Source organism: Peromyscus maniculatus, chromosome 7 (assembly GCF_049852395.1).
Source record: "Peromyscus maniculatus bairdii isolate BWxNUB_F1_BW_parent chromosome 7, HU_Pman_BW_mat_3.1, whole genome shotgun sequence".
NCBI lineage: Eukaryota > Metazoa > Chordata > Mammalia > Rodentia > Cricetidae > Peromyscus > Peromyscus maniculatus.
Genome location: NC_134858.1, coordinates 112,478,695 through 112,496,493, shown reverse-complemented (window position 1 = coordinate 112,496,493; position 17,799 = coordinate 112,478,695). Strand labels below are relative to the sequence as shown.

The window sequence follows — 17,799 nt, the reverse complement described above, 5'->3', positions numbered from 1 at the left end:
CCTTTTCCTGACTCCCTCAGTCACACCTTGTGTGGAGACAGCTTCTCATCCCCCGCCCTACACTGAAAGCCTGCGTGCTTTGTTTTTTCATTTTTTTTGTTTACATTTATTTATTTTACGTGGAGGAGGCAGGCCACAGAACACCTGGGAAAGTCGGAGGACAATTGGCAGGAGTCAGTGCTCTTCTCCCATGTCAGTTCTGGGGATTGAACTCAGGTCGTCAGGCTTGCTGCCGAGTGCCTTTACCCACCGGGCCATCTCACTGGCCTCTAAGTTAGAAATGGCAAATCGCTACCCAAAATACATGCAACCGGGCTGGGGGTGGAGTTGGTAGAGGGCTTGTCTTCCATGCCCAAAGCCCCAGTTCTACCTCTAACACCACACAGACCAAGCATGATAGCACGTGACTGTAATCCTGGTACTCAGAAGATGGAGTCAGAAGGTCTAAAGTTCAAGGTCATCCTCAGCTACACTGACACGTTTGAGGCCAGCTTGAGGCTTATGAGGCCCCATCTCAAAAAACAAATTAAAAAAAGAAAATCAAAATACACGCTACAGTTCTTTCTCTTCATTTAGTCCCAAAGTGCACAGTTTTAATTCAGAGCATGATTTAAATGAGCCACTCTGCTGTGCTCACAAAGGGAGGATGCACGTGCTGTACTAATTGTGGTTTCCCTGGTGACAGGATGGTCTGAAGTCCCTCTTGCCGGCCCAGATCACTACCTTAAGATGAAGCACCTCATAAAATGTGTTAGCGCGACGCTTTACAGCGGCTGCCTCTGCAGGAAAGGCTGCCCGTAAATCAGGGTTCTCACCAGACATTTACTGTGGCCACGCCAACCAGGACCAACTCAAATCATCCTGAAGGAAGAGGACCCTGAGAAAATAGCCATCTGTAAAGATGGCAACTTAATTAAGGGACTGTCCCTGTGAGAGCAAACACGACATGACCACTACACAAAGAAACACATGTGCTCCCACAGCTGGAACCACATAAACACACATCTCCATATATTATTCCCCGGAAAGGATTTGTCCCATCACATGGTAAATTATACAGCCCCGCACAGTTTATCTGCCCAGTCATCAACAGTTCTCGGCCCAAGAGTGTAGATCTGGAAGCCAAATAAAACTTAACAAAGAAAAAAACAGTTCAAGAGTACAGACTGCTCTTCCAGAGGACCCACATGGCAGTCATCTCCGACTCCAGTTCGGAGGGATCTGACATCTTCTGGCTTCCTCAGACACCCCAGACACCCCTACACACATGGCATGCACTCATACAGACACACAAATTAAAACAGAAATCCATCTTTTAAAAAGTTGAGAAAGATGAGTCAGTCACAGTAGCTGACAAATGGCTGCCGGAAGCCGATGCTTAATGAAATCCACACAGATGTTTCACACCACCCGTTCAACACTCAGTAGAGCTGAGCTGAGCTGAGCTGAGCTGAGCTGAGCTGAGCTGAGCTGAGCTGAGCTGAGCTGGCCTTCCTCAACGCTCCAGGATCCCAAACCTCCCCAGTGAACGCCATGTATTTCCCTAAGCTTCAAACAACACAGCTAAGAAACTTATCTGGGGTGAGCCTGCTTGCTTCTTTGCCTGGGGCCACTGGTTTACCTGTTCACGTGTGGATGCTAACATGAACCTATTTACAGTTGAATTTTGTTTTCTTAGAAATCACCCAGCAAATCATAATTTCATCAATATCATACCAAACCTGTAGCAACTAAACTTCTATTGAAATTAATATAAGGCTTGTTGAAACCTGTTACAATGAACTAGACTATGGCAGCCAAAATACGGGGAATAAAGATTTACATATGTGTTTGTCTATATTTGTGAGTGTAGTCAGAACTGTGTGTGCAAATGGAGGCCAGAAGAGGGCGCCAGATGCCCTCTATTGTACGCCACCTTTTACCTTTGAGGCAGGTTCTCTCCCTGAGTCTGGGATTCACATTTTTCTTGGCCAGGCTAGAAGTCAGCAAGCCTCAGGGATCCTCCTGCCTCTGTGCCCTCAGAATTGGAGTTGCCGACATATCTAACTTGTTACAGGGCTGCTAGGACCTGAACTCCAGTCTTCATAATTGTACATCAAATACTCTTAATTGTTTGGCCATCTCTGCACTCTCCCAACCTCAATTAAACACAAACAAACAAACAAAAAATACAATGACAGGGTGGTGAGATGGCTCAGTGGTTATGAGCACTAGTTGCTCTTACCGAGGACCTCAGTTCAATTCCCAACACCCACATGGTGGCTTGCAATCACCTGTAACTCCAGTTCCAGGGTTGTCAAGACCTTCTTCTGACTTCCACAAGCGCATGATACATAAATGCATTACATATGTGCAAGCAAAACATACACATAAAATAAAATAAATAAATCTTTTAAAACACAATGATTATCATGTTTCCACCATCACATGCTTAGGTAACTAAGGAGTCATATCAACTTTTTGAGATACATTAGATTCTACTTATAAAATACTTACAGACCAACATCCCCTTCCCCCTCATCACACATTTGTGTGACTAGATACTCACCAATGTAACCCAGTCAGAGAACCAAGAAATGCTTGATAGCCCTAGGCATCATCACCAGGGTTCTCCTCTCTTAGAGCTGATTGGGTTACCTAGGCAACCCCTGGAGGCCTCCACTTTCCATTGTTAGAGAATTCTAACAGCCACAGAGAGGTATCACAGGTAAATCTGACAAACCAGTGTGCCCATTTACTACACTGTGCCCAAAAGACACCAGAAATAAGACTCAGCCTTCAACGTTTAAAAAAACAAAACAAAACATAAAATTAGATGTGGAGGTACACGCCTGTAATCCTAGCACTAGAAAGAGGCAGGAGGATTGCTGTGAGCTTCTGGCCAGCCTAGTTGACTTTGGGAGTGTTCGGCAAGCTGTTGGCTCCTCAGGCCCGCTCAAGCACAGGGGAGGCGTTCCCTACAGTGGTCCAGACTCGCCCGCCCTTCGGAAACTTCATAGACTTGTAAAGATCCCCCAGGTGTGGCAGCTAGGAGTGTGTTTACTCCGGCTGTTGTTATTCATGTTTCTATGGAAAAACATGTTTTCGTCATATGTGACTTGTCCTTGTGACTCTTAACCCTAAGAATATAAATTGTCTGATGCTCTGAATAAAGCTGGCTATTGCATGAGACTTCAGTCACCACATTTTTAGGCCCCCCACTCTCCCAGGTTCACACTGCCAACCAGAGCGGTGAAAACTCCCTCATAAAGTCAGCTTGCTTTTCATTTCTCAAATTGGTGTTGAGAACATGCCTGTTCTTTATGGCAATGTCACATCCTGAATTCCTTACACTCATCTCCCCTAACGCTCTCCCGTGAGGACACTGGGCTCTAACCTCTGGTAACTCAATTCTTTATATTTTAGATTATAACCACTTAATCTTTTAAACTACCCCATTATTTTCACCTTCGCCATGACATTCCATTTAATATTTATTCCATTGCCTTTGGCTGGGTTATTTTTCTTTTATTCTTCTGATATGCTGGCACATTTATCATGGGTATGATTTTTTTTTTAACCATTGCTTCAGTGGTCAGAAGTTTATCTTCCCTGTACAGCTGGGTTAAAATGCTATTCCATTTTCTTCTAGCTACATTAGCGATAAACTCGGTGTGATTTTTAAAGCAGAGGCCTTTATAGATGAGAATTAGTGAGGAGATGTCCTCAGATGGTCTTCAAGACAGAGCTGCTGACATCAAGATCAGCAGATGCTACAGAACGGCCCGCTCTCCAGTCAGGGTGGTGCTGACCATGACTGCCAGGAGCTGAAGCTTTCAAAGCTCAGTCTTAGTTTAAGTCTTACTTAAAATTAATTTTCAGGGTCAGGGGAGTTAGCTCAGTGGCTAAGGTCAAAACAGAGGACCTGAGTTTGGTCCTCAGCACCACCCTGTAAATTTGAGATTCAGATCAGATGACCTCTCCTAGCCTCTTTTGGAACTGCACTCCTGTGCACGAACACACACAGACATAAACATGTCTACATAACTAAAATAAAATCCTTATCGCCTAAACTGAATTTTTTGGCAAACAAGATCATCCACATGCAAAAGCAATGTTCTAAGACATGTACTGCCATCCCAGATCACAGGAACCACACAGGAATGGCTATGAGAATATTTCACCTGAAATTTAAATTGTGTTCTATTTATTTATTACCTATTTATTCAGACATTTGATCTTTTGAGACAAGCTCTCACTATGCTACTCAAGCTAAATCGGAATTCACCAGCTTCCTGATTGAACCTCTCAAGTGTGAGGATTACAGGCTTGGGCCACTGTGCCAAGCTGCTTCCCCGCCCACCTCCACTTCAAGGTTACAGTCTCAAAGGACTTGGAAAATATTTTGCAATGTGGTCTACACAAGAACAAGGCAATGTTATCGTACACTGTGGTGGTTTGGGTGAGAACTATCTCTCAGAAGCTCGTGAATTTAAACATCTGGTGGTGCTATTTGGGAGGCTATGGAACCTTTAGATCTTGCTGGAGGAAGTATGTCACTAGGGGCGGGCTTTGAGGGCTCATAACTCCACCCCTCCCTTCTCCCCTACTCCTCTCTTCTCCTTCCTCTCCCATTTCCTCTCTTCTCTTCCCTCCCCTGCCTTCCCCACCTCTCCAATATATATATTCCTCTCCCCCTCTCCCCCTCTCCCCCTCTCCCCCTCTCCCCCTCTCCCCCTCTCCCCCTCTCCCCCTCTCCTCCCCCTCTCCCCCTCTCCCCCTCTCCCCCTCCTGTGTGTAGATAAAGATGTCATGGTCTAGCTTCCTGGCCCTGCCACCATGCCATGCCTTTCAGTCTATTATGAACTCTAGCCCTAAACCCTAAACCAAAATAAAATCTTCTATAAATTTCTTTTGGTTGTGGTATTTTAATCCCAGTCACAAAAGAGTAACTAAGGCACACATTGTACAAAAATTCTACCTGGGGAGCTACTGAAGATTCACTGTCGGTGACAAAATGATACAATGTTGAACTGCCTTAGACATTTTCAAGCCTGAGGTCTGTCAATCTAACTCAGTGGTTAAATGTTTGTGTAGCCCATGGAGGCCATTGATTCAATATCCATCCCAAAAAAATCTCTATCATAAAATCCATGTTGAGGAGGTCTGGGGAAGCTACTGTGTTGGCAGAGTGTTCAGCCAGCATGCTTGAAGACTGGGTTCTATTCCCAGCACCGAATAAACCAGATGCAGTGGCACATGACGATAATCTCAGGCAAGTGGATCAAAAACTCAAGGTCATCCTCATCTATATATTAAGCTTGAGGCCAGTTTGTGCTATATGAGATCTTGTCACTATGTATACATGTATGTATGTGCGTGCGTGAATGCTGAGGAGAAATAAAAACAGATGAAATAAAAATTTCAATGAAAAAGAAAAAAAGAATTTAGAATCCAATCTGCTAAAGCTGTTCTGGATCACAGTGCAGCACCTTGGAGCAGCACATTGTTCTACCTGGAATATATCTGGAGGTTTCTACTCTTCTGTGACAGTATATCGAAAAGAATCTATGAAAATATGAGCAGATAGACACAACCACCCATATATCAACCAATGTAATAATACAACTAAGCTAAAAGCCACTTTTGCCTACACATCAGGGTACCTGTTTTACAGTGAGCATTCTCTCTGAAAATTAAAATTATAGGAGCTGGAAAGATCCCTCCATCGTTAAGAGCACTTGTTGCTTTGGTGGAGGTCCCAGGTACAGTTCCCATCACCCACATGGCAGCTCACAATGGTCTGTAATTTCAGTTCCAGGAGATCTGATGCCCTCTTCTGGCCTCCATAGGCACTGCACACACATGGTGCACATACATGCATGTAAGCAAACCACCCATCTACATAAAATACATCTAAAAACATTTTAAAATAGAATTCCAACTCTGCACTTTCCTTCTTTGAGCAATATGGGACTATGTGCACATAAAACCTATTTTTTTTTTAAAGAAAAAGTCTTTCCTACAAATGTACAAATCTGATGCAGAAGATTCTTGACCAGAATCAGACTGAGGCAGTCTGAGATCACAACACTTTCTTGCCTTTGACACGTAAAAAAGCAAAACACCATGCATGCCTCAAACGTCTGTGAGGCCCATCCTCCCACGAGACAAAGCAAGGGTTCTGCGGCCACAGCAAGGAGACAGGAAGCTGGCCTGGGACAGCAGAGTGAGCTGCAGGTCAATGGTTCCCAGCCCCTGTCCAGGGTCAGGCAACCGGAACCTGCTCCATCCACTAACACGGTCAGTTGTCCTGGGGTTGGGAGAGGTGACATGAACACCAAGGATCTCAGAGCTTCCTAGGGGTATCTCGCCAGATACAAAACAAGCATTGGGGTTGAGGATGTAGTTCAGTTGGAGGGGTGCTTGTCTTGGACAGGAAGCTTTGGGTTCAATCCCCAGCACCATATAAAACTGAGCACAGCCTCATATCCCTGCAATCCCAGAACTTCAAGGCAGAGGCAGGAAGGTTACATCAGAAGCTCAAGGTCATCCTCAGCTAATAGGATAAGTCTGAGGCTGACCTGGCCTACATGAGGCCCTGTCTCAGAAACAAAACCCGGCAAACTCCTGCATCTCTTTCATTACATAGCTTCTAGGAGGTCCTCATGGCTGGTAACACTGGCTTACTGCTCATTCCCTTCTAACTGCAGAGAGTGAGGCTCAGAGCCACTAACATGAGGGGGAAGCAGGAACTCCCCAAGGAGAATGAAGTCAGCATCAGGACCACCTGAGCGCCAACTGTTCCCTGGGATGCTTCGGGACTCACATGCACGCCTCATCTTAGCTCTGAGCAGACTCCATCTCAGCCCACCCTTCTACGGGCTTGCCTTCTCTGCTCTCTGAGCTAGGATGGAGGTCTTCTCACTTAGCCTCCAAAACAGCAATAACCATAACTATGTTCTCGTGCCAGAAAGAATAGCTGCAAGCATGTGGCTTACTTCTGTTCTATACAGGGTCAGAAGGAAGGGGAGTCACCAGGGCCACCGCCACAGCCCCCGACTCCCAGGGGCCATGTAGCCTAGTAAGATCAAGGCCTACCTCTCTGACTTCATGAAGTTGGCCGGAATACTGACTCTTGGCTCTTCGGGCAGCTGCAGGCGACTTGTGATGCGTGACTGAGACAACACCGGGGGCCCCCGCACTGAGGTGTCTCTGGCTACAGGGAGACGCAGAATTGGGTGTTCCATGGGGGAGCAAAGTGAGACTCCGGCTTCGGGAACTTGGAGTGGTCTAGAAGAAGCGACAGGTGTCAAAGCTCAGCAACTGGCCCGCAGAACGCGACGGCTGCTTTCTTCATGAGGGAGCTCTCGAGTCCCTTCCTGATCTGTTTAGAAGGATGAAGGCATGGGGGAGGTCTAACTACACTGTGTCCATAACCCACAAGGACCCACTTAAGAAGGATAATGTCAAGGGGCATGGTGGCCCACGCCTTTTATCCCAGCACTCAGGAGGCAGAGGCGGGAGGGTCTCTGTGAGTTCTAGGCCAGCCTGGGCTACAGAGTGAGTTCCAGGCCAGCCAGGGCTTTATAATGAGAACTAGTCTCAACAAAAATAAATGAACGATACTGCATAGGAATTATCCTTTTTACCTCTCATGTCTCCTGCCCTTCTCTGTGGCCATGAAGAGCCATGATCCCCAGGCTCAGGATCTCTGCCTCCACATTCATTACTTCCTCTCCCTGGAAGCCCTTCCCCTCCAGGATGATACACCTCCATGGAACCTTCACTCTAAGCCCAACGTTGTCTGGTCTGGGAAGCCCTTCCCTAGCTCTCCCAGACTCTCCGCTTACTATACTCATTGTCTGGCTACTTGGCTCAAGGATTCACTCACACTTGTCATTACATCCCAAAGCCTGGCAAACATCAGCTGTTGACTTTGTTAAGTGCTTAATAAATGTTTGCTATATAGAACTAAGTTCTCCACTTCAGGTGTTAGCAAGCGCCTAGCTCCACCCGATAGTGGCATGGAATTCAAACTGCGAATCGGTGGTAAAGACCGTGCTTCAATTTAATGTAGATGAACTTGGCAGCCATCTGAAAAACAAACCTGGATTCATCTCTCAGAGCAGACTCCAAATGGATCGAAGAGGTTTAGAAGGAAGAAGAAAGAAAGAAAAAGAGCACACAGAGAAGACATGCAGTTGAGGCCCAACACTTCAAAATCCAAATGTTATAAAAGAATGACTGCTTGATAAATTCGGCCACCTAAAAAGTACAAACTTCAGGAAACAAACCAACCATAATTACCACCTGTGAAGTCAAGTGAAAAAACTAGGAAAAAAAAAAAAGTAAAGCTGTATATTTTCATTAAATGAGCCAAGATACAAGGAATCAAGTTCACAAAACGGAAAAATTAATGACCCTTAAACTGTACCAAACTGTACCAAAAAATATGTCCCTCTGTACCCACAAGAAAATGGTAAACCCCAAACTAAATTTAAACGGCATGTTTCCTCCATCATACCGGCAAACGTTCAAAAGTTTGAGCACACCGTTGTCAACAGGACCCCAGGGTGTGGGAATAAAGGAGCCTCCCCAAGAGGCACGCACAGTCGGCAGCTTAGCTCCTAAGGTCCTCTCTGAGCTACTGCAGTCCCAGGAACCTGTCCTCCAGGCAGACCTGACACGGGCAGAGCCTCACGGGTCCCCATTAATGACTGCAGCAGTACTTTTCGTGGTGAAGGCTGTTAACAGCCTCCGAGTTGTCAGCGTGAGGCGGGTTACATAATGAAATACTGAGCTGTAAGCGGGTACTGAAAAAGACTTCTAGTCATTGACCTTGAAGACAAATCTCTAAGTTGTATAGTTAATTGTAAGAAGCAAGATGCAGTGCCGTTGTGCAGCATGCCACGTTCTGTGTGAGAATTTGGGAGTCGTTTTCGCCATTACTGAAAAGCATTCCTTTTAAAACCCAGGGAAAAATGTAAAGACACACACTCTAATCAAGTGGGTTTGTTGAGAGCCAGACGTGACGGGGAGAGCAAAGAAGGGAGGGGACGTCGTCCTAGACAGCCTTTTTTATTTCACTCTGAACCCTGGGAAGGGATTGCCTGTTCACAAATTTTTAATTCCATGGGACATTTACATCCTCTCTGCCACCTGTGCAACATTTAGCCTGAGAAAAAGCAGATGGGTGACATGCCAGCTTCTGTGGTACAATTACCAAGTAAACCGTTACTGAATACCTACTATGTGCTTAGCCGTATCCCTACTGGGAAATGTCAGAGACCCAAGGTTGCTAGTGTTGTAAGACATATAGACATAAAGAGATGCATGAGTGGTGAAAAGCCCTTGCTGCTCTTCCAGAGGGCCTGAGTTCGGATCCTAGCACCCACTTACAACCGCCTATAACTCCAGCCCTGAGGAATCCAACGCCCTCTTCTGGCCTCCATGAACATCTGCACACACTCGCGGCAAATATTCACACAGACACAGGTACATACACATACCTAAAAGTAAATCTTAATGAAAAGACATATAGATAGCAACAGTCACATACACAAACTTTAAAAAAATAATGCAGTTGTGGGGCAGACTGGAGTGTGGCTTGGTTGGCAGAGCGCTTGCCTAGCATGCACAAACTCCTCTGATCCCAGCACCTCATAAGCCAAGTGGTATGGTGGTGCACACCTCTAATGCCAGCACTTAGTACAAGCAGGAAGATCCAAAGTTCAGGGTCATCCTCGCCTACATAGAAAGTTCGAGTCCTTCCTGAGCTACATAAGACACTGTCTCAAAAAAAGAAAAACGATGCCAATTCGAGAATATAGCTGGAAAGTGTCAAAGCAGTAAAAACAAGCTGATCTTTCCGCAAAAAGACCTCCTGAGGCAGAGGCGAGAGCTAAGCAGGAGAAAGCTTGCTGTGTGAGCTAGAACCTGAGGTCAGCTGCCTAGCACACACTTGAAAGCTGGGTGTAGGGTCTGTGCCAGTGGCCGCAGCGCTGCACAGTGAAGAACTGAGAGGCTGCTGGGGCTGCTGGGCAGCCAGCCCCACGATCAAGTTCCGGGTTCAGTGAGAGACCTGTCTGAAGGGATTAAGTCGGAGAGCTAAAGCAGGAACTCCGAGAACTTCTCTGTCTTCTGCAGACAGGAACATACACAAGTGCACACACATATAGGTGTGTACACACACATAGGTGCACATACATAAAGGTGTACATACAAAGGTGCATTCACACACAGGTGCGGACACACACACTGGTGCACCCACACATAGGTGCACACACACACACAGGTGTGCACACACAAGTGCACACACAGGTGCACTCACACAGATGCACACACACACAGATGAACACACACAGGTACACACACACACACACACACACACACACACACACATACACACACACATACACACAGAGCAACAAAGATGGCCTGAACTTGAACTTGGGGACAATAAGAGGCAAGGGAACTGCTGTGGGATGTTAATGTATGTCCTGTGGGAGCCCTTCTTGGGTTCCTTGTGGCGTTACTCAGCAGGTTTGCATAGAGGATGATTAGGACCATGGGCCTGAGTGCAGGTGTCTGAGATGGTCTGCACTTGGCTGTACTGGGGGATGGTCTGTATGTCAAGTTGCTCTGATTGGTCAATAAATAAAACCTGATTGGTTGTGGCTAGGCAGGAAGTATAGGCGGGACTAACAGAGAGGAGAAATAAAAGGACAGAAAGGCAGAAGGAGACGCTGCCAGCCACTGCCAGGACAAGCAGCCTGTGAAGATGCTGGTAAGCCACGAGCCGCGTGGCAAGGTATAGATTTGTAGAAATGCGTTACTTTAAGATATAAGAACAGTTAGCAAGAAGCCTGCCACGGCCATACAGTTTGTATGCAATATAAGTCTCTGTGTTTACTTGGTTGGGTCTGAGCGGCTGTGGGACTGGTGGGTGACAGAGATTTGTCCTGACTGTGGGCAAGGCAGGAAAACTCTAGCTACAGGGAACAGATGACAGGGTGATCCCGCTGGGCATTCCCCACAGGCTGGACCTCAGACTTGGGAAGCAGGCACTTTGTAAATGAAGAGAATGGGAAATGAGGTGGAAGCCAGGGCAGAAATCAGAATTCTGGGTCACTCTGAAATGCCAAAGGAGTTTGGGAAGGCTCTCTGGGTCCGGTGTGCACATAACCAGAAAAGATAGAGAGGTGGAGCCTGTGTATGGCTTTGAAATTGCCTTATGTGCAGGCAACTGGGGAAATGGAGACTAGGAACCACCCATTCTTTCCATTCCATCTTTTCATTTAGAGTGTGGAGGAGGAAAGAGGCAAGTTCCCCAACCCCATGACAACGGTAAATTGCCTAAGTATTAAGAGTTTTAAGAAAACCACTCCGATTGTTTGGAAGGTGTATTTAGTCTGACAAAAGGCAGATTTCCCCTGGGCTGTGAAGACAGGCAGACAAGTTTGATTTCTCCAGCTCTGCTTCGCTCCAGCCATGTGACCTTGGCTGAGTTATTTAAGCATTTTCATTAAGCAACAATTTCCTGATCTTTAAAAGAGGAATAATAATATTGACCCTTAAAAGCCACTGTGAAGATGAAGCTACATTGTGTCCACAAAGCACTTAGCACAGACCCAGCCTAACAGCCCAGGTCCATTTCTTCATATGATTTAAAACTTGAACGGTGAAGGGAGCATTGATTTTTTTAAATGTTAAGAAAATGCTTAGTACAAAATCATAGCAACCACTAACTTCCTTATTTTCCGTAAGATCAAAGTGGTGGTGAAACCCAAAACATAATTTAATGTTTATATGGCCAATACTGAGATATCAAAACTGCAGAATGCACACATGCATGCACATGTGTAAATGAAACAATCACAGATGTACCCCTCATTTCTTTTTTGAGGCAGGGTCTCATGTAGCCCAGGCTGGCCTCAAACTTACTGTATAGCTAAATGTTACTTTGGACTTCTGATGCATCATCTCCTGAGCAGCAGGACCGTAGGCATGTGCCACCACATCCAGTGTGTTGTCCTCGACCTGGTCAGAGCTTCATACATGCCAGGCAAGTACTCTACAGCTGAGCTGCAGCCCCATGCTGCTAAATTGTGAGGAGAAATAAAGACTCAGCAAAAATGAAGGAGTTCATCACTTGGGAGGTTCAAGAATTCAAGGCTAGAAGAGAGGATGGCTCAGTGGTTAAGAGCACTTGCTGCTCTTGCAGAGGACCTGGGTTCAGTTCTCAGCATCCACATGGTGGCTCCCTATCGTAACTTCAATTCCACAGAATCCAATGCCCTCTTCCAGTCTCCATGGGCACCAGGTGTACATCTGATACACATATATTCAAGCATGAATATGTATGTATAAATGTATACACACACACACACATATAAATATATAAAATAATTTTAAAAAGTAATTCAAGGCCAGTCCAGACTATATGAGATCCTGCCTCAAAAATCTATCTTGATCATAATGAACCACAGGAGCCATTACCTTCTACCCCAACCTTTCTATTTGAAAAAAAAAATTAGAAAGGAAGACAGCTACTTAGTTCATGATACCTTTGCCCATTATCAACATAACTGCGCAATATTCACCCAGAAGGCCAAATCCTTCCCCCGGGGATGGCTAATCCCCAAATCATTACTTACTCAGTGGCTGCCATTTGAATCCACAGTGAGTTTGAAGCAGGAAAAAAGAAAACACCAAAAGCAAACACCTTCCACTACCGCATTAACTGGGATTCTCACGGCTGCGTTCACACAGGGCTTCCTTCCTCTAAGGGGATGTGTGACGGAGAACGAGTCTCACTGGATAAATCTCATGGGTAAACACGAGGAGGAAGGGATGTGTGGCAGGGGAGCTAACAAATTACAGCCACTATAAATGAATAAGCCTTCAGTCTGCAAATGCCATAAACATGGATCGCTGTTACTAATTTAGAATCAAATATTAACAGTCTGGGGACGGCATAGCAGGGTTTTGTTCCAAATATTTACTTCAACTAGGGCAACTAGAAATGCCAAGCAAGCCATCTGGAAAATTCTGAGTCAAGAGTGATGGCTCCCTAAAAGAATCACCATGCCCCCTGCATCCTGCCAGGAGAGGTTCAGCAGCCTCCCTGCATCCCTACACTCAGTAAAAAAAAAAAAAAAAAAAAAAAAAAAAAAAAGGACCTGCCTGATGCAGGGTGATGGGCTCCAAGACGAGGAGCCAGGTGAAAGGAAGCGCTGACTGATGCCTAAGAGCTGCCTCGCCTGCATCCTTGACTGACTCCTAATCTCTCGAGTTGCAAAAGGAATGTTTTCAAGCCCTTGCTCTCCCTCTCCCTCACATACCCACTACGAAACTGGCATGGAGGGAGGGTGTGCTGGGGAGGGGGAAGCAATCAGTATCACATTAATATAAAAAATATCCAAGCCTCAGGGGTGGAAGCGCCCTGTGGTGGGAATATTGACTGTCAACTTGGCAGGATCTAGAACCCTCTAGAAGACAAACATGCTCACAGAGCATGTCTGTGAGGGAGTTCCTAGATTGAGGTAGGAAGAGCCACCCCAAGTGTGGGCAGCAGCATCCCACAGACGAGAGACTGAACCGAGAGTGCTGTGTCTTTGTCACAGCAATGAGAGAAGTACCAGATATCCCGCTTGGGAAAACTGAGATCCACAACACTGGGTCACATCCAGGTGCCCTCAGGCACTGTCTAGAAAGTCAGCCCACACCCTGAGGAGTGAAGGAAGCAGGGAGGAGCACACATCCCCAGGTGATGGCCAGCTCAGACAAACCCAGGCTCTATCCATTGCAGGCTGAGTATCCTAGGAAAGGAGCCTAGGTGTTTTTATTTCTAAAGAGCGACCCTGCCTCCTCACTGGAAAGCTGGAGAAGGAAATGAGAAAATTAATACTAAGCAACATGTGAAGAGTCCATCCTTAGTGATAAAGCCAGGCTTCCAAGTACCACTAACTATGGACATTTATATTCTGTGACTCAGACCCACGGAGGGACAGTGAGATGACTAGGAAAAGTGATAATAAATTGTCTTAATAACAAATTACCATTGATAGTAGGGAAGATTCCGGAAGGGAGGCTGGACTTCCCTTGGGAGGGAGGAATGTAAATTAGTGATGTTACTGTGGAATCAGTGCTGAGGTGCCCCAAAACCTAAATACAGAACTAACGTATGATCCAGCTGTGCCACTCTGAGGCATGCATTCAAAGAAGCCAAACCAGACCGCTGCTACAAGGACACTTACATATGCACACTTATAATTGTACATGCACAATTGCCATGTGATGGAATCAACCTAGATCCCCACCAACAACTGAATGGAGAAAGAAAATGGTATATACCCAATAGAATATTACTCATCCCTAAAAAGGAATGAAACTCACTTGCAAGAAAATGGATTACCATGCCAAGTGAGTGAGACTGACTTGAACAAATATCAGTGGGCTTTCTTTCGTGTATAAAACCTATTGAGAGGGAGTGGGAAAGGTGGGGACTTGAAGAGGGGATTATTACAGAAGAGGGAGAGAACTAGCAGAAGGCAGAAAGGAGAAGGTAATGGGGGGATTAATATAGTCAGTATATATTATGAATGCGCATGGAAATGTCATAATGAAATCCACTGTTTGGTACGATATATACTTGTAAAAACATTTTTCAAAGTTATAAAACCAATGAGCCTACAATGTGGCCAGACAGGTGATGAATTTAGAAAAGCTAAAAGCAACCTTCTGTGCCTGGAATGGCCAAGCAGAAAACACAGTACAGAGTAGGGTGTCATCCACAGGAGCAGGAAGAACTATAGTATACGGGCATTAACCCAAGACCTTTAGGAAGAAAAACATCATTGCCATCTAGGAAAGTCAGTCAAGAACTGAGAGCATGGAATTGCATATGCCAGGTGATCAACAAAACAGCCTTGTGTGAGGTTGGCAGGAGCCGCCCTCTCCCCGCCCCCCGGAATCATTCTGTGAATCGTCTAATGAAAACCCTACCAGGACTCTTTAATTTAACAATTCAGTGAGCTTATTTTATGAATTACAGAACCAACACTCATAAAAAGACAACTTAGAAAAAGGAGGGGAAGGGACTCATCCCATCAAACACAAATATTAACAAAGCTACAGTGAATACATACACATACACACACAATATGATCTAAATGTTTGTGCCCCCCCCATTCTAATTTCAATCTGTTGTTACGATTTAAAAACAAAACACCCCTCCTCTGAGCCCCTATGACCTGGGAGGAGCTGGAGGCCTGCCTCACTGTCTGGAAACAGTTCTGTGATGATGGCAGCAAGAATTAAAGAAATAGCATGGTCTACTGTGAAGTAATTCTAAACAGAATAAAGCTCATGTTTCAATTGCAAAAACAACAACAAACAAACAAACAAAACCCCACACACCTGACAAGTAGCAATTTGGAGAAGAAAGGGTTATTTCAGCTTATACTTCTAGATGACAATCCATCATTGGGGGAAGTCAGGGCAGGAACTTGAAGCAGAACCGTGGAGCAATGCTGTGTGCCGGCTCACACACATGCTTAGCTGGCTTTGGAAAGAGCCTGTGGAATGGTGCCACCAACAGTAGGCTTGGCTCCACTCATGTGCCTTCCCAGGTGACCCTGGACTACACCAAGTTGACAGTTACAGCAAACAAGGACATGCCCAATTTGTGCATCTAAATCCTAACTTTGGGGGTGGTGCCGTCGGAAGGAAATGAGACCAGGGGCTGGCTTCTCACTAAAGGTGAGTTACCCTTCAAATAGGCCCACAAGGTGGCCACAAGTCTTTACATCCTCCCTCTCTAATGCCTGAGCTAGCCATGTGGGAAAGAGGAACTTCACAATTCCATGTCTCATAGAGCATACTAATTCTCAAGAACCTGAGCAATCAGCTCATTAGGATTAAGACACTTTACATTTTTAAGCTGTTTTTTAAGAAATTATTCATAAACATAAGTCAAGCTTAATGGATCACGTGCTTATGGACATCAAAGACAAAAAGAGGGCATACCACTCACTCCACTCCACAGATACTGACCAGAAATCCAGCTTATGGCCTCCCTAGAGGATGATGACTTCGCACCCCAGGCCAGGACTGTGTCTACCTAGGCAGTAACTACTCTGTAGGCACCAGTACAGGGCTTTGCCTCTCAAGTGCTATGAATACGGCAACATCTAGTAGTGATCCCTCCCAGTCTCAATTTTAACCACTGCCCCTGCCCTGAAAAATACATTCAGAAAACATCAATGCTTGGGCCTGGAGAGGTGGCTCGGTGGTTAAGAATGCATAGTGTTCTCATCAAACACTTGGGTTCAATTCCCAGCACCTATGTCGGCCAGTTCACAAGCACCTGTAACCACAGCTCCAGGGCATCTGACTCCCTCCTCTGTCCTCCTCAGGCACTACACTCAGGTACACACACACACACACACACACACACACACACACACACACACACTAAAATGAAAATGCCCCTGTAAGTATCTCTTCACTCATGACCCTATGGTTAACCCCGCACCATGCTGTGAGTAACCTTTACCATGCTGTGAGTAACCCCTTACCCATGCTGTGGGTAACCCCTCACCATGCTGTGGATAACCCCTTACCCATGCTGTGGGTAACCCCTTACCCATGCTGTGGGTAACCCCTCACCATGCTATGGATAACCTCTTACCCATGCTGTGGGTAAACCCTTATTCATGCTGTGGGTAACACCTTACCATGCTCCTATAGTGACCCCTTACTAAACCCTATAAACTCACAGGTTCATAAAGATGGGTTCAACGAAATCATTGATTTGGTCTGTTTTTAGTACCCTGCCTGAAATGGATACACCTTTGTTCACATCTCCCCAAGAAAAGTATCACAAAACTAATTATACATAAACACAAAATGTCCCAGACTACCATCTGGTACAACCCTAGCTAACTCACTTTATTCTCGGATTAAACACATATTGGATGAGCATCTCTATGTGCCAGGCTGCACTGTAGATAACAGAAACAAAAACCAAAATGACTAGTCTCATAGAAATGGCTTTCCCAAGAGAAAGGTAGACAGGTCAAACGAAGGATTATTTTTAGATATTACAGCATACAGCAATGACTGATAACCACAGTTATCCTGTTCAGTGTCACACTGGAGGCCATGGAAGATTTCCCAAGACATTTGGCTCAAGCCTGAGATGACAGGGGCTAGAAAGGTGGCTCAGTGGTTCAGTGCTTCCTCTGCAAGCATGAGGCTCAGCGTCCAGATCCCCATAAATCCATATAAATGTCATGTGAGTGCGGTGGCCTGCCTAAGAAGAGGAGACGGGATCCCCAGTGCAAACTGGCTAATAAGACTAGTCCTGGTTAGGGTTTTTATTGCTGTGAAGAGACAGCATGACCATGGCAACTCATGAAGAAAAACTAATTGGGTGGCTTACAGTTTCAGAGCTTTAGTTCATTATCATCATGGTGGGACATGGCAGTGTGCAGGCAGACATGGTGCTGGAGGAGGAGCTGAGAGTGGAGAAGGAGCTACATCTTGATCCCACAGATAACAGGAAGTGAACTGAGACACAGGGCGTATCTTGAGCATAGGAGACCTCAAAGTCCACCCCCACAGTGACACACTCCAACAAGCCCATACCTACTCCAACAAAGCCACACCTCCTAACAGTGACACTCCCAAGGAGCTTATGGGGCCAATTACATTCAAAATACCACATTGAGCTACAGGTTTGATTGAGACACCCTACTTGCCTCAATAAACAAGGTGACAAAGGATAGAAGATGATTCCAGATATCAGCCTGG

General features: G+C 45.6%; 1 protein-coding gene across 4 annotated transcripts in view; it reads right to left on the bottom strand.

The window, feature by feature from the left end:
- The window catches only part of Osbpl10 (oxysterol binding protein like 10), a 242,830-nt gene that overhangs the window by 106,966 nt on the left and 118,065 nt on the right, over window positions 1-17,799 (bottom strand). For 3 of the 4 annotated variants that reach the window (XM_042282183.2, XM_076577297.1, XM_076577296.1), the window contains exon 4: window positions 7,081-7,272. The exons of the other annotated variant lie outside the window; for it this stretch is intronic. In XM_042282183.2, the coding sequence (XP_042138117.2) occupies window positions 7,081-7,272 (192 nt within the window). The remainder of the gene's footprint in view (window positions 1-7,080; window positions 7,273-17,799) is intronic. 4 annotated transcript variants of the gene reach the window in all.